Below are 27924 nucleotides of genomic sequence, written 5' to 3' on the forward strand. Positions count from 1 at the left end.
GACAACTTTAACACACGCAACGTAGTTGGGGCGTACATGGCTAGTTTATATAAATGTATATATATATATACTGTATATATATATACTGTATATATATATATCTGGAACAGACCTCTCATTCTAATAATGAGTTAGTGTTACACTGTCCTCCATCGCCCTGAAGATGGCACTGCAGTGTAAGAAATGAACTAAGTAAAGCCGGACTCCACCATATTTTTAAAATGTGTATCGCCACCTCAACTAAGTTGTCATCACTCAGATTTTCACGACAGGCTCAGTGCAGTTCCTTATTTAGAAACGTATTTCATTTCAGTGTATCAGTTTTTTTGTCCTTGTTTTAGGCCCTTAGACCCCCAGTGTTCTCAGGGGTGCGCAGGTGAAGCCTCAGGCCTGTTCAGTCTACAGCCTTTTAAAGTGACCCAGTGGCTCATCTTTGGGATTCAGTTTTTAGAGGAGCCATCGTGATTGCCATAAATCTCTTGTCTTAGTTACTGGAAATGCATGAATATTCATTTGTGTTCCTGCTTTGAGTGTTAAATATCTGATTTACGGCGTCTTTACTGCCGTCTCTCGGTGGCTGTGCTGTACGACTCTGATGACTTGCGTTCTTCAGGCCGGCAGTTTTCAGGTCCCGCTCTGGCTCCCCCCTGTGGCTGCAGATTTTTATCCGCCCCCCATTTCTTCTTTTAATAGGACTCTTACATTAAGCTGTTCCTGTTCCTGTACCGCAATGAAGCAGAGACAACAAGGCTGATGGATCAATAGGCAGACGTTAAAGGTTCACCTGGTAAAAAATACCAAAGGCAGGAAAGAAGGACAACCAAAACCAAAGGGAGAAAGCAATGTATAGTCAGAGACTTGTAGTCAAATGAACTGAGAAACAAACAAACAAATAAATAAAGTAAAATAAACCTGTGTGATAAAAGTGTCGTTGTGCAAGAATAATTGTGTAATAACACTCCTTAAGAAATATGCTAAGTTAGATATCGAGTTGAATAAAATGGCCACCGTCGCACTATTCACAAAGCTGATCACAAACTCCGGGTACACCGAGCTATAAAATGGTGGCCCTGATCCCAAAACACAATCTAGTAAAGATATTAGAAAACTTAAATTTGTGATACAGGCATCTCACTAATATATTCAATGGAACAAAAGTTTTTCCAATTAAAAAAAATAAAAAATGCTATGGAAGTTTAATCTTGTGTCAGATGCATTTACAGGAAATCCTCTGGGAAAGAAAGTAATAAGAACTCTGAATTCATAACAGATACCTCCTAGCTGATTTTTATTTTTTATCAGTTGCAGATTGATCATGCTAAATTTTCACTGAATGAAGTTAGGATTTAGATACATAAAAATTATTGTTAGTATTTGGTTTTTTTTTGAGTTTCTGATTATATATGCCTTTATTTACTACATTTACATTCCTTTTACTTATTCTGCTCACTCCTTCCGAGGCGATTTACAACTTTTGAGATACAATAAGCTCCATTTCTGCAGTCCTCGGGTGTTGTACCGTGCTAGCCATTAAGGTCCTCTCATTCTGTGCCCCCCGCTAACCTGCACTGTGTGGGTGACAGCAGGGCCTTCAGCTGTATATAGCGCCCTGACTGTGGACTGACCTCATGAAATTAATGACATCAGCTGACTCCATTCATTTGTTTAGGAGGAAATTAAACAGACCTGACATTCTGCCCCTTCCTTCAGTTTACCCCCTCTGTCTGTCCAGGTACTCAGGATTTGAATTTTTATCACAATTTATGTTATTTGTTCAAGACTTTTTGTAGTATTATATGTTGTATTTTAGTCTGAATTATTGTCTTTTGTTCTATTTGAATGTTTTGTATATCCTGCATTTATCTTTATTTATTTATTTATTTATTTTATTATTAATTTTATTACAATCCATACATAGCAATCAAGTTTTTGCAAAAAAAAAGAATTATGTTAAGAACAGATCGATCCCCACCCCTGAGAGAGAGAGCAAGCCAAATGGTGTAAAATTTAAGGCTTGTAAAAATACCTAAATTAATAAATTCTCTGTGCTTTATAAACTTATTTTAAAATATTACTGATTAGATCCTGCCAAGTTTTGAAAAAAGTCTGTACAGATCCTCTGACTGAGTATTTGATTTTTTCCAATTTTAAATAATATAACACATCAGTTTCCCACTGACTTAAAAGAGGAGAGTTTGGGTTCTTCCAGTTTATCAGAATAAGTCTGCGTGCCAACAGTGTAGTGAATGCAATCACAATTTGTTTGTCTTTCTCCACTTTAAGACCCTCTGGAAGAACCCCAAACACAGCTGTTAATGGGTTAGGAGGGATTGTGAGTCCAAGGCTGTCTGAAAGGTAATTAAAATTTTTGTCCAGAATAATGTTAATTTGGTGCAGGCCCAGAACATGTGACCTAGTGAGGCTGGGGCTTGGTTGCAACGTTCGCAGGTTGGATCATGTCCTGGAAACATTTTGGAGAGTTTTAATCGAGACAGATGTGCTCGATAAATAATTTTGAGTTGTATAATTGTATGCTTTGCGCATATGGAGCTCGAGTGAATTCTCTGCATTGCTACTTTCCATTCCTCTTCTGATATATTAATTGAGAGATCTTTTTCCCAGTGTCCTCTTGGATCTTTGAAAGGAAGGGATTGTAAAATTATTTTATATATTGTAGAGATGGAGTCTAATTCCTTAAAATTGAGCAATATTTTTTCCAGCGTGGATGAGGGTGCAAGATGAGGAAAATCTGGAAGGTTCTGTTTAACAAAGTTCCTGATTTGAAGATAGTGAAAGAAATGTGTAGCTGGAATGTTAAATTTGGAATGTAATTGTTCATAGGATGCAAAGACGTTGTCTATATAATGATCTCTAAGCATGTTAATTCCAATTTTTTTCCAGATATTAAAAACTGCATATGTTTGTGAAGGTTGAAAGAGGTGGTTCTCTTGCAGGGGTGCCACAGAAAGAAGCTTCTCCGTCTTAAAATGCTTTCTACATTGGTTCCAGATTCTAAGTGAGTGGAGCACAATTGGGTTATTAGTGTATTGCCGATAACGTGTGTTTATTGGAGCACAGAGCAAGGAATACAAAGAAGTACTGCAGGATTTTACTTCTATTGCGGTCCAAGGCTGTGTATGTTCTTCTATTTGTGTCCAGGTTCTTATCGACTGTATATTTGCCGCTCAGTAAGAAAACTGGAAGTTAGGTAGAGCCATGCCACCTTCTGCCTTTTGTCTTTGTAGGGTCGCTCTTTTGATGCGTGGATGTTTTGAGTTCCAAATAAATGAGGTTATTGTTGAATCTAATTGCTTAAAGAACGATTTATTAATGTATATTGGGATGTTTTGAAATAAAAAAAGGAGCTTAGGAAGAATATTCATCTTAACAGTGTTAATTCTTCCAGCTAGTGTGAGATGAAGGGTTGACCATCTATGCAAGTCTTGTTTAATTTTTTCCATACAGACGGTGAAATTTTGTTGATAAAGAGCTTTATGTTTACTTGTGATGTTTACCCGAGGTATTTAAACTGTTCTGCAATGATAAAAGGTAGGGTGTCTAATCTAATATTATATGCTTGAATTCACCGGAAAGAGTACACTTTTATTCAGATTAATTCTGAGACCAGAGAGCTTTTGAAATTCTGTGAGTGCTGCTAAGACAACAGGCACAGAATTTTCTGGGTCCGAAATATACAGTACCATATCATCTGCATATAATATAATATATATAATATAATTTATCTTTATTTAGTGAAGATATTATTTGTAGCCAATATTATATCGGTCCTGTTGTTCTTTTTGAATTTTGGGCAGGGTGCTATATAAATAAATTGTGTTCTTATTAGTATTTTTTTTTTCTTTTGATGGCTCATCGTTGATAATAATAAGTGACAAAAACTAGAGCAGTTCTATATAAGGATATTAATATATAGCATAATTCAGTGTAGAATATGTATTGCCGTTTTCTTCACATACATGTTTAAAAATATTAGATTGGCTTAAATGTTTATTCTAAATTGGTTTAGAATAATATTGCACACACGCATAGTAAATTTTAAAAAATGTAATCACTTTTATTATTAACGTTTTTTTAAACTCTAACGTGGTGTAAACATTATAATTATATTGTATATTTCGTTTCATGAATGTAAACGAAAAGTTATTTTCAATTAACACAGATCTTCATGATTTTAATTTTCTCGACATGTCAAATGGTTCCCACAGACCCAAACACAACATAAATGTTAATAGTGTATTTCACAGAAACGATCCGTATTGTTTAGTTTGATGTGTGACACGACGTGATGGCAGAAACCCTCTGAACTTCACAATGATGCGTATTATTTGGTTTCTAAATGGGTCTTTGACCCAACGTTACTTTGTGGGCTTTGCCAAGACCTGCCAAAACCTTCCAAAGGTAACTTTATGAAGTCAGTCCTGAAACGACAGAGACGTCACTTCTGGATCTAAAACTGCTGGTCTGAAACTGCGGTGACGTATGGTGTTATGGCTCTGTAGGTGGATGCTACTCAAACATCCATTGCTCTGAAAGCTCGACACGGTGTCAAAACCTCAGATATCGAGCAGCCCATCACCTTCTCCCGCACATGCAGTCTTAATTTATCACTGTTTTCATTTCGTTGTGTCGGGGTGCTGTGTCATTAAAACCTTACAATGTAGTTTTAATTAAGGGTGACAGAACATTTTCTCCTTACTGAAGTACAGAACATGAAGTCTATGTCACATAAAGTTCATGTCCATCCTCGCTGTTTCTGTTTGTCCTGAGGGTTTCGCCCTAACCATGCAGTTTAAATTTATTTGTTTATTTTAATTTGACTGGTGACTTTTTCCAAATACAATTGTTGCATTTCTTTTGTTTTTTTTCTTCTTAATATTAGCCCAGCCAGGTGAAGTGACTTGCTCAGGGTCACCCGTGTCAGGATCAGCATTTGAACCCACAGCCTCAGGTTTTGAAACTGAAAGCCTTAACCACTACACCGCATTGCCTGCTTAGATGTCCAGGAGAAGTGATGTCAACCTCGGCGTCTTAAACCTGACCTAAAGAAATGGACAGAAGCGTCATCGGCTTGTGGGGGTCACCTCTGAGGGGCTGTTCATTATGGAGGATCTTTCCTGACCAATTGGCACTTTGGAATTTGTGCAGGGGACCCCCGCCATTACTGTATGAGAAACTCTTAAATGAGAACATCTTTTTTGCTACTTGTGACCCCTTTTGACATTTTGTGATTATGTAGGCTGCTCCAGAGTGGGGTCTCCAGATGGACAGATGGAGACGTTAAGTTTCTGCACAGTTTAGAATTTCTGCTGGTCTTGTCCTTCCCTGCTACAACAACAACAATATTTATTTATATAGCACATTTTCAAACAAAAAAAAATAGCTCAAAGTGCTTTACAAAATGAAGAAATAGAAAAATAAAAGACACAATAAAAAATAAAAATAAGTCAACATTAATTAACATAAAATAAATAAGGTCCGATGGCCAGGGTGGACAGAAAAAACAAAACAAAAAAAAAAAACTCCAGACGGATGGAGAAAAAAAAATAAAATCTGTAGGGATTCCAGACCAGGAGACCGCCCATTCCCCTCTGAGCAATCTACCTAACATAAATCAAACAGTTATCTTTGTATTTAGGGTTCTCATGGAAGGACTCGATGATGATGGTCACGTAGACTTCTGGCTTTCAGTCCATCAATGTTGGAGCATCATGATGCTTTGAGTAGGTGGTGGTGGTGCAGGCCGCCACCACAAAGAAACCGGAAAAAGAAACAGAAGGGAGAGTTGGGGAAAGTACGGAGCTCTTTGACCAGCAGGACATTGTGGTGTCAGGCTGACTATCGTGTAATTGGTCAAGCCTCATGCTGTTGGACTAATCTGAGCTCAGCATGACTTCTATTCTTGTACCTTCCACCATCTCCACCAGTGTTCTTTACGCCAAGTGAAACTAAAACCAAACTTGTTAAAATTATAATTTAGTCGACCGGAACTGAAATAAAAGTTAAATAAACCGTCTGAAGAGTAGAAGAAGAGAATAAGGAAAATGAGACAGGTGTTGTCAGGCTGATGTTCACCACACTTGTCTTTGTGTATAACACACATGTAATAATATGATGAGATATGTGTGTTAAGAAGGTCCAACACAGACATGAAAGGCGCTATATAACAGATCACTGTGAGCACATGGTGGATACATAAGTGAAGATTTTCCTCCAGTAAGGTCCAAGCTGGGGAAATCACAAAGCAAAGCAGCTGCTAGACTTCATTGTTCTTGGCCCCGGTGCATTGTGGATATTTCATCCATTATCCAGCCCGCTATATCCTAACACAGAGTCACAGGGTTCTGCTGGAGCCAATCCCAGCCAGCACAGGGCACAAGTCAGGAAACAAACCCCAGGCAGGGCACCAGCCCACTGCAGGGCATACACACACACTGGGCACACACTAGGGACAATTTAGGATCACCAATGCACCTAACCTGCATGTCTTTGGACTGTGGGAGGAAACCCACACAGATACAAGGAGAACATGTAAACTCCACACAGGGAGGCCATGGGAAGCAAACCCAGATCTCCTTATTGTGAGGCAGCAGCCCTACCACTGCGCCACCATGCTGCCCATTGTGGATACTCTCCATTAAGAAAGCCGTATGCCATTTGCACTTTGGAGTTGAGGTGGGCTACGTTTCTCACAAATTTCAGAAGAGTGTGTTTTATTGAGGACTGGTAGGTGTGTGAGATGTGACTACTTATGGGTGGCACCAGACTTTCTACACCTGCTCTGGAGCTTTAAAGGTCCATCTGAGAAGACCCAGGATGAGCTGGAAATCAAGGATTAGACTGGATGGGAGCTCAGCTGGTGGAGAAGGAGAGGGGCTGTGTGTGGGTAAGTGGGCCAGCAGCGCCCTGGCTAACTAGAGCTATTGCTGTGGAGTAGAGTTAAGTGTTTGGGATTCTACCTACTTGGGGTCTCTGTCTCCCCTTTCTCATATTTAGCCTTTATTTGTAAGCAAAACTTCCTCTTTTTTGCTACTTGAGTCGCCTTTTGATATTATGTGGGTGTGCAGACTGATCCACAGTGTGTTCTCTGGGTGGGATGGATGGCATAAAAGACACTGAGTTCCTGTTTAGCTCTGAATTTAATGAGACATAGTGCTGTGAGGTCAAACTGCCCATATTGTTCAGGCCTTAAGCCCTTTAACCAGTTCTGGGTCAGCCTGACTTATGTTCTTGAACCTTCTACCATCTCAGTGTTCCACCAATGTTTTTTTTACAAACCAAAATGAAAACTAAAAAGTAGTTCACCTGAAGTAAAATGAAAGTGAAAAGATTTCCAAAGAGTAGAACAAAAGAATAGCGAGGATGAAGATTGTGTTGTCATTCTGATGTTCACCACACTTGTCTTTGTGTGTAACATACATGCCACGGTGTAGAGTCGTCAAGTTAATTCATTAAAATCTGACGGCTTTAGTGTTAGCTTAGACAAGAACATCAGTATGTTTGTGTGTGTGTGTGTCCGAGTCCATCACCATCTGCTCTTACACTGAGCCCACTCACATCCTCTGTCACCTCGTCATCTGGACAAATGTGGCAGTGCCAATCTAAACATTAAGCTAATGATGTGCCCGCCTGCTGCCCGTGCCTACCATGAACTCCCTGAATTGAACCTGCAGCTGCTCAGTTTAGAATCATAGGGCACTCAGCTGATAAATGAGGTGGACATCAACTCGTCACATTCACTGTGTTACACGTACTCAAGTGAGGAGCTGTAAAGAACAATTGTGGCTTTCAGGGTAACTTTTTGTAAACATAAAAATGTTGTCACCCTCATTCCTGTTATGTTTGAATTTATTTTTTAACCTTCCTGAAGTATCTTTCACTGTGAACCTTCACATTTTCTTTTATGTCATTCTGTCACCATTAGAGATAAATTGTCCAATTTCTAATGAAGGTTTTGATGTCCTCTCTATTAGTGTTGAGGTGCAGACTGAGCTTCCACAGCACAACGGTAGTTCAGCATGGGAGGCTCATCAGGTGACGTTTGAGGTGGTGACACAACTAAAGCAATGGTCCTTGGAGAGTCAGCAGTCCATCTGGTCCTGGCACTTAATGGACAGGCTGTGCGGCAGCTTTGTGAGATCTCAGCTCACTTGTGGACTGAGGAAGATGAGCTGATGAAGATACTGCAGTGACGATGAGGCCAAGCTCAGGTTTGAAAGAATGACCTGCCTGCCTCAAACACACCAGTGAAGAGATGGAAAGGACTGACTTTATGTTACAGAACAGTGACTCCATTAAAATGAAGCAGTCTGAGATAACTGGGGTCCAGTAGTCAAAGAAAGGCAAACCAAAAATGACACTTCACAGGTCACACAGAGCAGAGGACGACATCACGTCCCAAAGGTAAGAAGCTGGGTGACATGCTGAGCTCTTGTGTGACAGCGGGAACCTCAGTCCTCTGATGTTACCACTTTATGAAGAGGGGCGGTGAACTTCACAAGGATGATTACTTGGAGTGGCTGCCCCTACAGTGTGAAGGACAGTGTCTTACTGCAGAAAGATGAGTGGGCTGCTGTGCTCCTCCAGAGGATGGTACACCATCGACATCTTCATGGTCTTCAATAAGACCAAAACCAGATGTGAAACACATAACAGTGTGTGATGTCCAGACACCCCACTGCATGAAGCAGAAGATCACAAACAGGCTGTGGTACCAGGGCCTGACGTGAACGAGAGTGTCTTGTGCCCAGAGATACCCCTACATGAAGAGGAGGGCAGCAAACCACAGAGTGTGGTACCTGAGGAACGTCGGATTGAGTCACAGAAGCATAAGACATTTAACAAATGAGAACAGATAATTAAATCCATCAAGGTCGCTTCTTTAACTAATAGCTAAGATATTAAAAAGCTACTGTCCGTCCGTCTGCGAGTGTGTGGTCCCTCTGAGCAATCTGATTGGTCAGTTTGGCTTTGGTGGCTCATTAGTATGAGAGATGGACCTGATACTTTAGGGGTGCAAAGTTCAATTCCTGTCTGTGACCCTTTTTTAACTTTTTTTTAAATATGTTTTTACAAAAAAAAAAAAAAAAAACTTCAAGCATTTCAACAAAAAATGATGTTGGGCCACTAAAATCTAATAGGGTACAAGCTGAGTTGCCTTTAAAGAGGGGAAGCATTTGAAAGAATAGAGTACATTAGTACATTAGAATCCTTTTGGAGTACATTAGAACACTCTAGACGAGAACAGGCCATTCAGTCCAACAAAGCTCGCCAGTCCTATCCACTTGTTTCCTCCAAGAAAACATCAAGTCGAGTTTTGAAAGTCCCTAACGTCTTACTGTCTACCGCACTACTTAGTAGCTTATTCCAAGTGTCTATTGTTCTTTGTGTAAAGAAAACCTTCCTAATGTTTGTGCGAAATTTACCCTTAACAAGTTTCCAACTGTGGCCTCGGGTTCTTGATGAACTTATTTTAAAATACAACTCTCGATCCACTGTACTAATTCCCTTCATAATTTTCAACACTTCAGTCATGTCACCTCTTAATCTTCTTTTGTTTAAACTGTAAAGGCTCAGCTCTTTTAATCTTTCCTCATAATTCAACCCCTGTAGACCTGGAATCAGCCTAGTCGCTCTTCTCTGGACCTATTCTAGTGCTGCTATGTCCTTTTTGTAGCCTGGAGACCAAAACTGCACACAGTACTCAAGATGAGGCCTCACCAGTGCATTATAAAGGTTGAGCAGAACCTCCTGTGACTTGTACTCCACACATCAAGGTGCTATATAACCTAACATTCTGTTAGCCTTCTTAATGGCTTCTGAACACTGTTGGGAAGTTGATAGCTTAGAGTCCACTATGACTCCTAAATCCTTCTCATAAGGTGTACTCTCGATTTTCCGACCGCCCATTGTGTATTCAAACCTAATATTTTTACTTCCTATGTGTAATACTTTACATTTACTGACATTAAATTTCATCTGCCACAAATCTGCCCAAGCCTGTATGCTATCCAAGTCCTTCTGTAATGATATAACGGATTCCAAATTATCTGCTAATCCACCTATCTTGGTATCATCTGCAAACTTAACCAGCTTGTTACTTATATTCCTATCTAAATCATTTATATATATTAAAAATAGCAGCGGCCCTAGCACTGACCCCTGTGGAACACGACTCTTAACATCGGCCAGTTCTGATGAGGTTCCTCACACCATCACCCTCTGCTTCCTGTGTCTGAGCCAATTCTGCACCCCCCACCCTGAACTCCCACTTCTTTTAACTTGATGCCCAACCTCTCATGTGGCACCTTATCAAATGCTTTCTGAAAGTCCAGATAAATAATATCATAAGCTCCACTTTGATCGTATCCTTTTGTTGCCTCCTCATAGAATTCCAACATGTTAGTAAAACACGACCTCCCCCTTCTGAACCCATGCTGACTGTTCAGAATAACTCCTGTCCTTGTCATGTGTTGCTCAATCTTATCCTTAATAATTCCTTCCATTAATTTTCCTGTGATGCATGTTAAGCTTACTGGCCTATAGTTGCTTGGATCTGCCCTGTCACCCTTTTTATATAATGGGATGATATTTGCCATTTTCCAGTCCTTTGGAATCTCTCCAGTGCACAGTGACTTCCTAAAAATATGTGTCAAGGGTTTATATCTGTACTCACTAGCCTCCTTAAGAACACGAGGATAAATATTATCTGGGCCTGGTGATTTGTTTGATTTCATCTTATTTAATCTGAGCAGCACTTCTCCCTCTACAATTTCCAAATCCCTCAGTACCTCCTTAGTAGTCACGTTTACCTCTGGGAGGTTATCCACTTGCTCACTTGTAAACACCTCAGAAAAATGTATCTGCTATTTCATTGTCTGTATCTTTTAATTCCCCTTTACTATTCCTGATGAACTTGACCTCCTCCCTAACTGTTCTTTTACTACTAAAATACTGAAAGAATCTCTTGGGGTCTTCTTTCACCTTATCTGCTATATTTCTCTCCAACTGTCTTTTAGCCTCTCTGATATCCTTCTTAATGGTTGCCCTCATGTGCGCTATGATTCTCTTTGCAGTCATTAGTCTTAAATGCCTTATAAAGCAGTTTTTTCCTTTGCAACTTCTTTTTTATATCTTTATTAATCCATCATGTTGTTTTTTTTTTTAAGTTTCCTATTAATTCCATATTTAGGTCTGTATCTGTCCTACATTACATTTTTAAACCTGTTCCATTGCTCCTCGACTGTCTCCACATTTAAAAGCTTATCCCAGTCTATCCTACTTAGACTTTGTCACATCTGCTCAAAATTAGCCCTACCAAAGTTCAACTTAACAATTTTAGTCTTTGCATCTGTACTCTTACAAAATACTGAGAATTGTATTATATTATGGTCACTTGACCCTAGTGGTTCAATCACCTCTCCACCCTCAATTCTATCCTGATTATTACAGAATACTAAATACAGACAGGCTTCACCCCGTGATGGTGCTTTAACATGCTGTGTTAAAAAACAGTCGCTGATTACTTCTAAAAACTTCTGCTCTTGTGCTCCTCCATCTGCAAGGTTATCCCAGTTAATTTTTGGATAAAATTAAAGTCCCCCATGACTATAATATCCCCCTGTAAACTTGCCTTTTTGATATTACTAAAAAGATGTGTGCTGAAATTACTGTCTGAATTGGGTGGTCTATAACACATTCCTAAAATGAGAATAGAAATGAAGTTGTCACAGTGGGTAGTGGCTGCCGTAGTGGAGAACTTTTTTTTTTTTTTCTATTATCTTTTTCAGTTATATTCATTTTTGTCTGACTGCTGTAAGTAGGATGAGTTCATTCAAGTATGCAGCCCCTCAAGGTCATTCCGGACTTGAAGTATCAGGTATCTCTCTGTGTAACTTAATACAGGATGTCCATATATGGCCTTATTTATATTAGATGAACACGTCATCAGCTGTATGCTAAACATGCGTCGGTATATTCATACACTCCTGTTGTGAGGGACCGCTAGACATTACTGGGCTGATCGAACCCCAGCTGACACAACTCTTCAGATAGAAAGAGCAGCAGCCACACCAGAGAGTAGTTTGAACACCAATATGGACTCTGGAGAAAAGACAATGGAAATACTGAAATCAAATCAAATAGCCTTTTACTGTCAATTCACTAGATGTGCAGAACATACAGGAGAATAAAAATACTGTTTCTCTCTCAATTTCGTTGTACAATAAAATATAAAAAAGCATAGAAGTATAACATAAGATAAATAACATAACTTTTAAAGTAGACCTGTGTACAATGTGCAATAGTCATTTGTGCAAAAGCCACTTACAGTAAATTAATAAGCAGGGTTGCCTAAATGAGTCTGCCAATTTTTTTCAAATGCATTTTGTGTAACCAACTACCAGAGCAAATCCAATTTTCTTTCCACACCTGACTGAATTATTTCTGATTTTTCTTTTTGATATTTACAGTCTCTTTGGTGTTTGCCTTTTTAGCATGAATTTTCATGTGTCCCTGAAGAGGAGTTTTCTGTATGAATGTTTTTCCACACTTAGAGCAATGGTATGGCTTTTCTCCTGTCTGAGTTCTTACGTGTCGCTGAAGGCTGCAGGGTTGTATAAATCACTTGCTATATATATTCAGAGCAACAATATGGCCTTAATCCAGAATGAATTCTTTTGTGTCTATGAAGGCTGCTGTTATCGGTGAATAGCCTGTCACAATCAGGAAACGAGTATGGCCTCTATCAAACGTGTGTTCTTACATGTCTACGAAGACTGCCTCTTTGTGAGAATTTCTTGCCACATTCAGAACAGGAATAAGGATGGTCTTTATTGTGGACTCCTGCATGACGCAAAAAGCTGCTTGTGTCGGAAAATCTTTTGCCACATTCAGGACAGCAATAGGGCTTCTCACCAGTGTGAACTCTTAAATGCTTCAGATGACTACTTCTACTTGAAAATCGTTTGCCACATTCAGAACAGGAAAATGGCTGTTCTCCTGTGTGCACTCTCATGTGTGTCTGAAGATGGCTTGATTGTGAGAACCGTTTGCCACATTCAGAACAGGAAAATGGCAGTTCTCCTGTGTGCAGTCTCATGTGATCCTGAAGATGGTTTGATTGTGAGAACCGTTTGCCACATTCAGAACAACAATATGGTTTCTCTCCAGTGTGAATTCTTTCGTGTCTGCGAAGATTGCTCTTGTTAAAGAAATGTTTGCCACATGTTGAACAACGACATAAACCCGGTCCTCCATGACCAATCATGTGTGTCTGAAGGTGGCTCACTTGTGAGAATCGTTTGCCACATTTAGACAAATATGGTTTCTCTACAATGGGAGTTGTGGTATGGCTGTGTTTTGAAAAGTTCTTAACACATTTAGAACGGTGGTATGGCTCATTCCCTGTATTATCTCCTCTTCTTTTCTTAGGCATGTGACTATCTGAGAATTGTTTCCCACCCTCAGGACAGTTATACGGTTTCTTACTTCCATGAATCCTTTCATTATCTTTAGAATTCAATTTGTATTTAAATGTTCCCACACACTGTTGGCGGACTGGATTTAGATTATACACTCCTTGAGATTTGATGGCATCGATCCTTGTTAGCTTCACAATAGGCTGAAATCTTGGGTGCTGAGAGGCCGTTACCAAGTTCTTTGTTGCAGATGCCAGTTTCTTCCCATTCTTATCAGGTTGTTTAATTTGTGGATGACCCTGACTCTCTTGAAAATCTACAGAATTAAAAATAAGAGTTCAAGTTTTAAATGACAAATATTTCAAATAAAATAGCACTACAGGAAAATATTCAATGTTTAACAGTATATGCCTTTTGCAACCCACATTACAAAAGCATGCTAATGGAGTTAACACTTAATGGAGTTAAACAATCCCAACATTTGCAGACTGAATTAACAAACATATGAAGCCATATTAGGATGCAGTTACCATGGACGAGGAACAAGCCATGAGTAACTATCATTAATGGCTTGGTGATGGCTTGAAAAAGAAAGAGCAACTGGGGCAGCAAGGGTGACCAACATGACCTGCTGACCATTTAGAGAAGACCCCATATAGAATTGTCAAGAATGATAAAGCCAGTACATCTACATGCACAGTGACATTGACATTGCCAAGGACTTATTACATCAGTTATGGTCCCTTTGTTTGTATAACTGTGCTATTTGAGGAAATAATTTATTGGAATAAGTGTGAACTCCCGCCCTGGGCGATCAAAATTATTAGACAGTAAGCCACATAGTATATTTACATACTTCTTTCAGCTGTTCCTGTTTGGGGTTGCCACAGCAGATCATCTTCATCCATATCTTTCTGTCCTGTGCATCTTGTTCTGTTAGACCCATCACCTGCATGTCCTCTCTCACCACATCCATAAACCTTCTCTTAGGCCTTCCTCTTTTCCTCTTCTCTGACAGCTCTATCCTTAGCATCCTTCTCCCAATATACCCAGCATCTCTCCTCTGCACATGTCCAAACCAGCACAATCTCGCCTCTCTTTGTCTCCCAACCGTCCAACTTGATCGGACCCTCTAATGTACTTATTTCTAATCCTATCCATCCTCGTCACACCCAGTGTAAATGTTAGTGTCTTTAACTCTGCTACCTCCAGCTCTGTCTCCTGCTTTCTGGTCAGTGCCACGGTGTCCAATCCATATAACATAGCTGGTTTCACTACCGTCCTGTAGACCTTCCCTTTCACTCTTGCTGAAACCCATCTGTCACAAATTACTCCCGACACTCTTCTCCACTAATTCCACCCTGCCAGCATTCTCCACCTCTCATCCACAATCTTCATTACTCTGTACTGTTGATCCAAAGTATTTAAACTCATCCACCTTTGCCAGCTCTACTCCCTGCATCCTCACCATTCCACTGACCTCCCTCTCATTTACACACATGTATTCTGTCTTGTTCCTACTGACCTTCACTCCTCTCCTCTCTAAAGCACATCTTCACCTCTCCAGGGCCTCCTCAAACTGCTCCCTGCTATCCCTACAGATCACAATGTCATCAGCAAACATCATAATCCACAGGGAATCCTGTCTAATCTCATCTGTCAACCTGTCCATCACCATAGCAAACAAAGGGCTCAGAGCTGATCCCTGATGCAATCCCACCTTTACGTTGAATGCATCTGTCACTCCTACCGCAGACCTCAGAAAGCAGGAGACAGAGCTGGAGGTAGTAGAGTTAAAGATGGTAAGATTTGCATTGGGGGTAACGAGGATGTACAGGATTAGAAATGAGGGCATTAGAGGGTCAGCTCAAGATGGACGGTTGGGAGACAAGGTCAGAGAGGCGAAATTGTGTTGGTTTGATCATGTGCAGAGGTCAGATGCGGAGTATATTGGTAGAAAGATGCGAAGGATAGAGCTGCCAGGAAAAAGCAAAAGATGAAGGCCTAAGAGAAGGTTTATGGATGTGGTGAGAGAGAACATGCAGGTGATGGGTGTAACAGAACAAGTTACAGAGGACAGAAAGATATGGAAGAAGATTATCCGCTGTGGCAACCCCTAACGGGAGCAGCTGAAAGAAGAAGCGGTGTACAAAATACCATGGTTCATCAGAGACATTAGATCTTTAGTGAAGTTACAACTATTAGTTTTACAGTTACAGGAACAAGTAGAAGAAATAGATTTATACACACACTGGGAGGCCTGAAATATTAAAGTACCCTTTACTCCTTTTACTTTGCCCAGTCAAAATTCTAGAGTTTTCCTGGAAAAGAGACTGATTAAGCATCGTGAAATGAGCACTGCTAATACAAGAACTCTGCCCAATGTTTTTTTTTGATTTTCAGATTTATTGCAGAAGGACATGCCATTATATATCAGACATCAAATGCTAGTACTTCAAAATATATGCTTCAGCGTCAATATTTTGAAGACCACAATCTAGCACAGTTACTAATTCTTCCATATTTTAAAACTGCTACACTAAATAATTTCCCACATCACAGACACACCAAGCTAAGGAGTATGTAGTTGCAGGAAGGCGGAGAATTTCTTCCATTTGAAATCAACTATCCCATCCTCTTTTTATTACAAAGAAGGATGGCATCTCTTGCACACATTTAAATTCAAGAGTCAACAAGTTGTTCTTTATGTTGCTATACAAACCAGACAGGTTCCCCAGTTAATGTCAGACATTCAAGTCTCTCTAACTTAAAATTATTGATGCTAAATATCTGCCTTCTTGTTTTTCATCCAAAAAATAAACTTTTTTTAAAATCACATTTCTTCTATCTTAACACAGTCCTTTGTCATAAATTGGGTATTTCATCTTGCTAAACACAAAAAAGGCCATTTTGCTGCAGGTTATCTATAGAATAGAGTTTGAAGTGGGGTATGTTTATTTGTTTAAAAGTTACATACTTGCCCCTTTCCTATAACAAAAACGAGGTAGGGTTGTCCCTTTGATGTTCTGGAAAAAAGAAGCATTTGAAGAACTATTCAGAATATTTATGAATTATGATATTGGAAGACCTCTCACATTTAATGACTCATTTGTACTGATTGCTGATTGGAGGCAGGCATATACAGTGCAATTTTATGGGCTCAAGAAAGGTTGGAGGCCTTCAGGACAAGACACACCCAACTGGGTGCGGTTTTACACTGTATCTCTGTTCTTCTAGCATGTCGATATTAGCTAACTTCTTTATTGGGTTTTGCAGATTAGGCCAGTGAACTGCGTTACCAGTGAATTTGAAATTTCGCCATCAACACTGTTAACTTTCTTGAAAGATGGAGCAAAAAAAGAAAAATCTCAGGTTGCCAATGTATGTGAACTGCTGCATTTGAAGACGTCGAAAAAGCCGTTTTCATGTGGTTCAGTGATGCTCGTTCAAGAAACATTCCTATTAATGCGGCAATCATTCAAGAAAATGTGAGGTTTGTAAACTCTCTTGGGCCCTCCCCCAACTAGACAGCATGCCGAAGAGTGTCCCGAACTCCAAACTCTGTGTTTATGGAAGACTTTATCTGTTGCCGGGGCAACAGCCAAGTCAAAGCTGTGCTGTGTCTCACTGCCAAAGCAAACAGAAAATATATTGATGGATGATATGCAAGGAACATTGTAAATGCAGGTAACACGATTACTTGGTCACTGACCTGGCTATGACCCTGCCTGACTGCTGTGTCTTTGAATAGCAGAGTGGCAGATCACGCTACAATAAATAACTGTGCCATTCCTGTTTCAAGCTGAATAAAGCTGGTATTGCTAAAGTGCTGAGACTCGGCCTCGTATTTTGGGGTGCAATACAGAGACTTCTAGCACAACCGCGTGTCTCTTCACTGCAGCGCTATGAGCCTGTTTTTGCCCTGCCCCGGCAACAGACAAATAATCTTCCACAGATGCTGCAGTCGCGCTTTAGGAAGCACATCAGCATGTCGTTACCGTTGGGTGGGGAGGGTCTCAAGAGTTCAGAAACCTCACAATACGAAAAAGGATGATTCGGCTACTGATTGATAACTGTGTTGCCCACAACATGCTTCCAAATTTAGATAATGTTCACATTGAATTCCTCCCTCCCACCCAATTGCATAGCAGTGCTTCAGCCATTGGATTTGGGCATCATTCATATCCTGAAAGTGTTTTATTACAAGGAAATGATGAGAAAAATTATTGTCAGCATAACTTGTAGACAGGATTTGATTAAAATTAACACAATAGAAGCTATGGAAATGATTGCAAATGCCTGGACACAAGTTAAAGAAAGCACTATAGTAACAAATACATTATCTCATTACAACAAAATTTTATTTACAACAAAATATTTGTTAGGTCCCTAGGAGTTCACTGTAATGGAATTTTACCTGTATATTCTTACCAATTACTAATATAATGACAGAGATTGAGTCTGCCCAAAATACCTTCTTTCAGGCTGTGTGTTTGTGTGTGTGTGTGCGTGTTCCTCCTTGTATTTAAAAGCAAATATTGGAACTGTGTCATCTGACCACAGAATTTAGAGATACTTCAGCCAAATTTGTGTTGGAAAAGTATGCATGAAGATGTTTGGGATTATACAAGCTACATGTTGGACTGCTCCGATACCATTACGTTCATGGGAGCAGAAAAACAATGGACTTTATTACTGATATGCCTTCCTCCAAGGGTTTTAATACAATTTTTGTGGAGCGAGATTGGGTTTTGAAATGTGTGCTATTCCTATCGTTAAAGTTGAGCAAAAGGTATGGCTAGAGACCCAAGACATCAGTCTACATAGCGACCCTTTTTAAACTGATACAGCAACAGAATATTATTTATTTGAGAAGATCATGCTTTTAATTCTGACATTTTCCTTCACTTCATGTAGTTTTCTGATGGACTCATCCATGGTTTTTTGGTGGATGGACTGTTCATCTAAATCAATTGTTTTGAATTTTCGCAGTTTGCCTATTTAAAAAAAAAAAAAAAAAGTATAATTCCTAACACTAAACACCTTTACTGGGTGGCATACAGTCATGTAGGCTGTACTAAATGGACTGTCTTCCCATAGTTAAAGTTTGTTTTTGCATTATTTGTCTGATATCACCTACACCCTATTCGGAGTTTAGGGCATGTTTTGTACTACAACACTAGCCACCAAATACACTGTATTTTTGTTATTTTGATAAGTCATTTTATCCTTCCATCAATCACATAATTTGTGGACATTTTGTGGCTACTGACGTGGCTCAGCTCCATCATGTGATGTCATCTTGCCTACTTATTTAAGATGGTGGCATGGTATCCTCACTCGTCAAGCTTTGTCATAATTGGCCGTGTTTTTCATATTTGATTTTCATTGACAGATACTGTTCTGTTCCATTTATGTTAATCAGTTTGAAACGGCTTTATTTTCCTGTCTGTTTTAACTCATTATGTGATTAATCATTTGTAAAATGTTTCATTAGATCATACCTGTGAATTTATTAGAGCCACCACTCAGTGAACAGGACTACAAAATACAATTACGTGAACTGAATCATTTTTTTCTAATGCTCTAAAATGGATGAGAATTTCAAGTACTGTACAAAAATAAAAAGCCACCAAATCACAAAGATCAGCCCCTTTTCATACGGTACAACTGAATTGACAGCAAACAGGAAATTGCTAAAAGCATCAAAATCCTTTCAAATTAATTTCATAGAATGTTTCAAACGTTTTAGATGAAATCCTGCTTTAACTAACAATTTTGCTTGTTTAACTCAGTAAAGTTCAGTGAACCGATTTTCTTTACATTCACAAAGTCTTTGCAATTTCAGAATATATAATGATACATGTGAACAGGACTGGTTCATCCATTCACAGGTTTTGCATTCCACTGATGCACAGAGATTCTTGCACACAGGCAGACGTGAAAGACTTTCATTCAGAGGGGTCTAAATTGTGCAAATTTATTGAACAGTCAAATGGGTGACATGTCTACTCCACAATACTACATATGGAGAAAGTAAAAAGGCAATACATTATTGTTTGAATGGGTTTCTTCAAAGAAAGCTAAAAACAAAAAGATTTGACTTTTCTTTGACTTCTCTTAAACTTGTACAAAATCGATGACAAGGTTTTCTTCATAATAAAGACATTAAACTAGTAATTATTATTAAAACAATATACAAACCAAACCAAGGAAATTGTGAACTGAAAAAACTGCAAGAACAACTCAGCCATGCCTCCTTGTTCCAATCCACAGGATTAATTGTTTCTGTTCCTTATACTTTAAAAATGAAACCCGTATTTTTTAAAAAGCCTTTGTTTCTAAGCAGTGTGAAAATGCAAGAAAGCACCCTTCTGGTAAATCATAACTGCCTTATTTTATTTTTAGCACATACCTCCTCCAGTTTGATTTGGACACAATTTCTTCTTGGGCCTCACTGTGTTAGTCTTCGAGGATTCTGACGGCTTGTGGGCATTACTGTCCTTCAAGGAGCAGCGTCTGCCCAAACTGGAGCCCAATCTGTTTAAGTCTTCATCTGGGCCCATATATTGAGGATTACGTTCTTTCAGCTTGATACGGTTTATAATTTTGCGGGGTCTCTGAATGTTAGTCCTACCCTTTCTTTTGTTCCTCTTTTCAGAGACATCCTCTTCACGTTGACATTCTTTCTGTAAACTCTTCTGGCCAGCTGGATACATTTTTGGCATCTTCTTTATCTCTGTACAGAACACAGGGTTTAATTAATTCAGAAGTGCAATACAAATGTAACACATTTAAATTCCATTTTTCTATGTCCTCGTCAGTTAAGAAAGAAGCCAAGTCAAGTTATTCACCGAGACCACATGGGCAGAGTAAGTAATCAATCTTCATACCAGGTGACCAGATATGAAACAAACAGTCTCAGGGAGTGTTTCACGCCTTTACGACACACCATTATGACTCTGCACCATCTGTTCAAATTTGGGATGTTATGATATTAGAACTTTTGTATGTCATACTAATACAACACAATTGTACAATGCTGGATACCCTTTGATACCACAGCAAACACAGAAATCCTATTCACCCCCATTAAAGAAGTACTGGTATTCAGAAATCTCAAAATAAAATGCAAGCCTTGAAATGTAATGTGGGGCAGGGATGGAGATCCGCCAGTGCAACAGCACAAGGTAGGGTTTACAGTCTTGGTGGGAGTTTCAGCACAGAGTTTATAAAGAATGATATATCATGAACTGTCTGATTTATCTTAGCATGTGCACATTTCTAATCATTCTCAGCCAGTAGTTGAAAAACACTGCTTAAAATCCATACTAAAAATTAAAATTCAAAACATTATTATACTGTTGAATTACTGAATTCCAGGATTATTCAGGATACTTTCATTTAAATAAAAACTCCAAGATGTTTTTGTAACAACATGGTTTTAAAGTTCAATTAATCACAGACCTATTCTGTATGAATTGCAACACTTGCTATTGCAAGATTTAAATTTGCATCATTAGCTGGTTAAAAAATATTACTAAAGAGCAATATTTAACAGAATAGTCAAACTAAATCAAACAATGAAATCACACAAGCTTGTCTTGCTTTAATTTTCTAAATCTGCCCCTTCTTTTTACCAACTTTGAAGCTTCCAGTGTGAAATCAAACTTGTCAGTTCAACATTTATCCTTTATTTCAGAACTCCTGTTAAGCAGTATTTATTTAACTGCTTTAGATGTTTTCTACAAAAGTAATGACACCTTGTTATTGTTTGTGCTTGTGTATAAATCCAGAATTAGAAAATGACCTGTCGTCACACACGAGTGACTAGGGATCACCTGCAGAGATTTGTTTAGATGAGAAATACACCCCAGGATGAGAGGGAGTGCTGCTGCTAACTATCTCCTCTTCTTGATCTACAATGGAAAGAAACGCCCAGCCAGGAGTCACCACACCCTCGGCTCTTATCTGCTTAGAAGAAGGAGGAGGCCATCTTGCACAGTTGTGTGTCAACAGTATTCACTACTTTGATTGAACATTCATACCATTAGGGTCCCGGAATTTTGTTAATAATTAATGTTAAGGAAGGTTTATACAAGTTAGGCCTCAGGATTATCTTAAGAAACAGGGGCATATGAAGGAGGAACTTAAAATCACTGGTCAACTTGTCTAATGTGACATTACCCCAACCTTACATAATCTTAGCGAGATGGAGGCAGTTGGCGGTGTGTCCCTGTAAAGATGGCTGCCTAATGTGAGACACCCAATGTCTGACTTTAACTAGCCTGGGACCCGCTAAGACAAATTTAAACAGGTTTGATTTTGTTTTTAGTCTTAGGGGCAGACTGTGTGCGCAGGACAGCAGACAACCAGTGAATGTTTCCCTGAAGTAGAAGGCAAGAGTTAAGTGAAGAGGAGTAAGAAACTGTAGGTATTGAACCTAACAAAAATAAGAGATGCTCCTCTTTCTGTTATTTTGTGTTTCAGATAGCAAAACAAAAGAAGAAAAAAATAAAATCAAACAAAGGGTGAAATTGCTGCTGAAGAGCTACAGCTATTAACCGTTTGTACACCACAGATGTCACCAGCAGCCTGCTATTTGTTGTTAGAAACAGGGCTAAGCAAGACTCTGCTGAATGGTCGTTTAAATTAACATGATTAGGTGATGAGATCAGCGACTGTGGTTGGCAAATCTGACATGATCCAAGACACACATATTCTTCAAAACTACTGTCATTATCAACAACTTTGAAACAAGTTTATCAGCTTCATCTTGTTTAAGTACACTCTGCACACATCACAAATAGTTTATTAATGTGTTAATTACTAAAGTATTAAATAGAAGCACCTCCCAGTATTGTGAGATTGGCATTGTGGAGGCCTTGTGTGCCTCAGTCTCTGTTAACGCTCCATTTGTGCTTCTGATGGACCAGTTTGCTATGGGTAACCCTAAAGGGGGTTGGGGCAGCTGAATAAAAGCAGTTCATTATTGACCTTCATGAATAGTCTAATTAAATGAAATTGGGTCTTAGCCAGAAGACAGATGCAAGTCCTGACAGTTCACCTAAGAGTGGTAAAAAAAGGTGACCCACACAGCCCACCTCACCACCGTGGTCCAGTGCAAAACAAACAGTTTATTGGGGGTACCTGTACAGGGCAGGAGCCAGCTACAGACCACCATAGGGTACACTCACATTCAAGTCCACAACCACGAGACAAGTTAGATTTGCTAGGCCACTAAACCTGAGCATCTTTAGAGAAGTGGAGAAAATGAGAATAAAAGAGCAGAGATGGAAACCTCATTGAGACTTAAAAAACAGGCCGAGATTCAAATTCATTCTGACAGAACTGCAAGGCAGTAACACAAAGTTGCCCGAGAGACTCCTCACCGCTCTTTCAGTGGCAGGCCGGCCGGCCACCAACCCCGCAACTGTCATAACTGAGCGCCGCGGAGTGACAAAAGAGAAACAAAGGCAGAAATCAAAGCGTCTTACGTATGGAATGGCCGTCTGCTCGATGTCGGCGATTCGCAAAGGAAACGACAAAAGAACACTCGGAGGGGAATGAACAGGCGCCAGCGGTGTTACTGGGAGCTACGAACTAACATTTGGGACTCAGCCACGTGAAGTGAACCGCTGATACGAATGAACAGCAATGGCACGCGGGTGGCCACAGGAGGATTCACTCGTGCAAAGTTCAGCGGGGAGCTAACGAACACGAACTCGCCGCGCGCGGTGATTCTAATGGAGCGAATGAAAACTCACACGTCCATAAAGCGCATCTCCAAAGTACTTACTGTCTGCCTCTGGCCGATGAGATTCTTTCTGAACTCGATCACACTTCTGCCTCAAATAACAACAGTCCTGCGCCTGTAGTGTTTTACAAAGGGAGACTCTGCTGCAGCCGCTGTGAAGCTCCACAGTAAGCGGAAACACGTGACCTCCACAGTCGGCGGAGACCGCCTTCAAGCATTCACGCATGCGTTAGATTGGGCAGCACCGTAAAGTGTGTGATGACGTGGCCTTTCAATACGCACGCGCAAGCAGCTCGGGCCGGCAACGGGAACCATGTAGTGACACACACCGCATACGCTTAATGAAAAAAACATTAAAAACAAAAATAATCCACTTAAAGGCACGGCCAGATCGGAACTGTGCATGCAGTACAACCTGACATTACGATATATTCATTTTAGTTCCACATTAGTTGACCATAATGAACATATTCATCCTGCAAAATAAACGAAGCAGCTTTTGTGGCGTAACGTTGATGTCCAATGTTCGATCGCCGTAAGAGGAAGCTTAGGTGTGCACACCTGATAAGTCCCAATTAGGGCGAAACACATGCTGTGCACTTTTTGTATTATTTGGCAGATACTGTCTGTGTCTGCGTACGTGGGTATATATATTATATATACACACACACACATGCCCTTAAGACTGTGCTGGGAGACATGGCAAACCTTCTGGCAATGGCACGTGCTAATGTGCCATCCTGGAGAAGTTGGACTACCTAAGCCAGCTCTGTATGGTCCAGGTATGGCCTGAAGCCATCAGTAGCGACACTGACAATAGCAAAATGCAATATGAGTGACAAAACAGATGAGGAGGGAAAAATGTCAGTGGCCTCCCTCCACCTGTTAAACCATTCATTCCTGTTTTGGGGGTCGTCTCATTGTTGCACATGACATATATAGATATAGATAGATAGATAGATAGATAGATAATTTATTAATCCCAAGGGGAAATCAACATAATCCAGCTATAATGTCAATACCTTAGAACAACAAGGTCTTAGCTGTGAGTCATGGTTTTAGAATACTGATCTTCAAAAGTTTTGACTATTTATCAGGTGTATACAATCCTTTTCTTTTAATTTTGTTCCCATATGTAAAACCTGTATTTTAAGTTAAAAAATGCAAGTGTTATTGAAAATGTGACTCCTAATAAAAGATAAGTAAGAACCATATTATTCTAGAGTATGTTTGTAAGTGAACAGCAAAGCCTTGATCAGGATGCTCAGTTTCCAAGCTTGTGGGATTTACAGGTACTAGCAAAGTGCACACCATTTGTAACCATGTGGATACAAGTGGAGGCTCTGGTCATATCTATCAGTTCTAACAGTGTTAATACGCAAGGTGATTGGGACCAGCACCACTTAAACAGAACACTCAGTATTATCACTACCAAAAACAAGATTTTATTAATAATTATTCAATATAAATTGTGCAACAATTGCAAGAAATATTTACAATTATCAATAATGATTGGTCAGTTGAATTGAAAGAAAGAATGCACAAAGATTAAATATAACAAACAGACTGATCAAGGAATATACTGAAGTATTAAAACTACAGCATGCCCGCTTCTATATATTATATATAAATAAAACAACAATGTAAAATGCATAAAAACTGTACAAAGCAGTTATAACAATTAAAGAAAAAATCCAGATGACATCAATTGTCTAAAAACAGAAACACAATTTCAAATATACAGAACTTAATCAACAATCTTTAACAATAACAGAAAGTGTCCTTTATTATTTACATCAATAGTTACATTAAATATATAAAACTCTATTATGCACAGTCATTTTAACACACAAATAAAAAAGGCAAAAGAGAAGTAAAGAAAGAGACACATTTATTTGAGTCGGGTTGAGATGTAATCCTGAGTTTAAATGCATCAGTGGTGCTTTCTTTGTGCTCCCAACTGTTGTAAAACAAGTATGGCAAACTCTTCCCTCTCACTAAAACAACAAAACAAAACCAACCACACAAATGAACAAATTCTAATCATACCAACCAGAAACACTTGTGCATTTGTCATTTGAAACCACAGTTCTTGACCTTGTAAAGTTTAGAATAAATGCTACATATGGCATACTTCTAAATGTAATTTTACCAATACTAAAAATGTACTAATGTATAGTTTAAATGTCACTTTAAACATATATATTCACATTTATATATATTTAGTTTATATCCTTGTCTAAATTCATAACAACTATAGGGTATTCTGTTTAACAGAATAGTGGCGGTGAAAAGAAAAAGAAAGGACTGTTTATTTTCCAAATGACGTATCACTCACTGTATGCTGGTCCATCCATGAACAGATTTTCAGCCTCTGGCAGAGAAATACTCTCAACTGTCTGTATAATGTTAATAAAAACACAGAAAAAGAGAGGATGTTACTCATAGACACACTTGCTGTACTCATTAGAGATTTACTGAAGGCTAATTAACCTCTGGCATCAGCACATCCAGAATGATGTGAACTCTGTCAATCCTCTCAAAAGGGCCTACAGCTCGTGACAGCACTTCATCCAAGAAGTTGTAGAGGCCATCTATCAGCTCATCATCTTCTATATAAGTCATTACCTGGTGACCTTTAGGATTTTCATAATTTTTTAACCATTTGGACGATACCTTACGAGATACAACAGCCTGTTGGACAAGAAAATACAAGTGTTTGGCACTATAAAGTCATCTGAGCTCTTTGCTGCCAGATAGATTACAATACCAAAGTTTTATTTGTCATCTGAACTAAGTTACCAGCAAGTGATCATCTGCTCCATCGTCCTTTATTATGAACTCTAACAGTTTTTCATGTGGAGTCCTCCTGTAGGCCCTGCTGATCTCTGCAGCTGCAAAAACCTGAGCCAAGCCACACAGCCAGCCTGCTCTTGTACACTGTGGACACACAAATAAATACATCAGACTGTCACATGGAGTATTTGTCTTATGCAAGCTGTCTGGTTTTGGACTGAACATTTGTGTTTCCTCGGAAAAGTGGACACATTGGAAGACAGTTGAAACTGTGAGGATTACTTTGTGGATCACTACAAAATCTCCTGTTGGATGTGATCTCAATAGCTTTTCTGAATACATCCATTACTTCAGAGTATTATGATTGCTCCAGTCCGGACACTGGCTAAAATAATATGCAAGTCACAGAAAAGCTTTGAAGATATTTTTATTCTAATCATCAAAATAACAAATCTAACACTCCCCATATGACAACGAATCCCAAAGCTTATGACAATCCTTCATACCATGTTCAATTTTAAGGTTTTTATTCAAGTTGAACCAAGTATCAAACCACAGTGGTAGACTAAGTTCTACATTAATACCTTGATGTGGCTGTATCTGTATATTCCTCAACAAGTTCACTGCTGCCATGATCTTCTTGGTCCTGACTTTTAGACATTAAAATATTGATGTTATTCATTTAACAGAGAAAAGAGTGCCAGTAAAAGTTTACCTGTATATACCAAAACACACACTGGTGTATTTAAAGTAACACTATATGACCTCATTTAGACATTAAAAAATTGAAATTCCAAGCTTATTTAAACTGTTTTTCCCTGGTAGGATGTGAGGTGTCACCTTTGATTGTCCAAGCATCCCAAAAAGGAGCATCTCCAAAAGCAGGGTACCCACACTCAGAACAAGTACCAATATCTGTAAATTATTCTAAGAAGGCACAGGTCATCTGGCACCCACTAAACCAGACCATAGGACATGGCCACATAAAATTATGGGATAAATTGTTAACAAAACAAAAAGGAAACACTAAATATTTACTGTACCACCCATACGAGCTGTTCTCCAGAACAACCAAACACCACCACTTTCTAATAGCAGGCATGGCATCCTAAGATAAAAAGGATATATCAGTGAATGCCACGGTTAAAAGTATGCCACATATGAAGAAAGAAATGTATATATCAGCATCTTTAAAGGACTTACAGCAGTAAAATCAAAGGGTTCCTCCATGGTCAGATAGATAAAGTGCATACTAACAGAGGACACGAGAAAAAGAACTGAAATAACACACAATCTAAACACAAATGAAAGGTTACATAAAACCTATAATTAATAATTAAATACCATCAACATGTAAATTCCACAGTCTACTGAACTAGTAGGCTGCTTTGGGATGTCCTATGAAAAGGAGGAAGGAAAAAAAAAAGTCCAAAACTACAAGTGAAATTACAAGTTTAACAAATGGTTGTATGCAATTTACCTTATTTTTCATTAATATCCAATTGTCAGCAGATATTCTCTCTTCTGTTTCTTTTGCCGGTTTCTTTGTGGTGGCGGCCTGCGCCACCACCACGTACTCAAAGCATCATGATGCACCAACATTGATGGACTGAAAGCCAAAAGTGACCAACATCATCAGGTCCTTCCATGAAAACCCTAAATACAAAGAGGACTGTTTGACTTATGTTAGGTAGATTACCCAGAGGGGACTGGGCGGTCTCTTGGTCTGGAACCCCTACAGTTTTTATTTTTTTCTCCAGCCTTTGGAGTTGTTTTTTTTGTTTTTTCTGTCCACCCTGGCCATCGGACCTTACTCTTATTCTATGTTAATTAATGTTGACTTATGTTTATCTTTTATTGTGTCTTCTATTTCTTTATTCATTTTGTAAAGCACTTTGAGCTACATTTTTTTGTATGAATATGTGCTATATAAAT

The 27924-nt window shown here is 39.1% G+C and overlaps 1 protein-coding gene and 1 long non-coding RNA gene across 2 annotated transcripts; both read right to left on the minus strand.

Annotated features, from left to right (window-relative positions):
• Positions 1 to 12186: 12186 nt before the first annotated feature.
• On the minus strand, positions 12187 to 23386 carry LOC120533522 (zinc finger protein 664-like). Its single transcript, XM_039760448.1, has 3 exons — positions 23236 to 23386; positions 19852 to 20175; positions 12187 to 13752 (listed from the first exon to the last, which is right to left on the minus strand). The coding sequence occupies exons 2-3, from the start codon at positions 20162 to 20164 to the stop codon at positions 12764 to 12766; spliced, it is 1302 nt and encodes a 433-aa protein (XP_039616382.1). The 5' UTR covers positions 20165 to 20175; positions 23236 to 23386; the 3' UTR covers positions 12187 to 12763.
• A 1635-nt stretch (positions 23387 to 25021) lies between these two features.
• On the minus strand, positions 25022 to 27471 carry LOC120533575. Its single transcript, XR_005634548.1, has 5 exons — positions 26574 to 27471; positions 25996 to 26133; positions 25687 to 25887; positions 25532 to 25592; positions 25022 to 25190 (listed from the first exon to the last, which is right to left on the minus strand). It is a non-coding gene; the product is annotated as an uncharacterized LOC120533575 (long non-coding RNA).
• Between the last annotated feature and the right edge of the window lie 453 nt (positions 27472 to 27924).

The sequence above is a fragment of the Polypterus senegalus genome, chromosome 8, assembly GCF_016835505.1.
Source record: "Polypterus senegalus isolate Bchr_013 chromosome 8, ASM1683550v1, whole genome shotgun sequence".
Lineage (NCBI taxonomy): Eukaryota > Metazoa > Chordata > Cladistia > Polypteriformes > Polypteridae > Polypterus > Polypterus senegalus.

Bases quoted from the DNA above. Each gene is read 5' to 3' on its own strand.
- LOC120533522 (XM_039760448.1), bottom strand. From the start codon at position 20,164: ATGCCAAAAATGTATCCAGCTGGCCAGAAGAGTTTACAGAAAGAATGT. The intron at 13,753-19,851 runs GTATGTGCTAAA...TTAATTCTGTAG, and splicing joins TCCAAATCAAACTGGAGGAG to ATTTTCAAGAGAGTCAGGGT.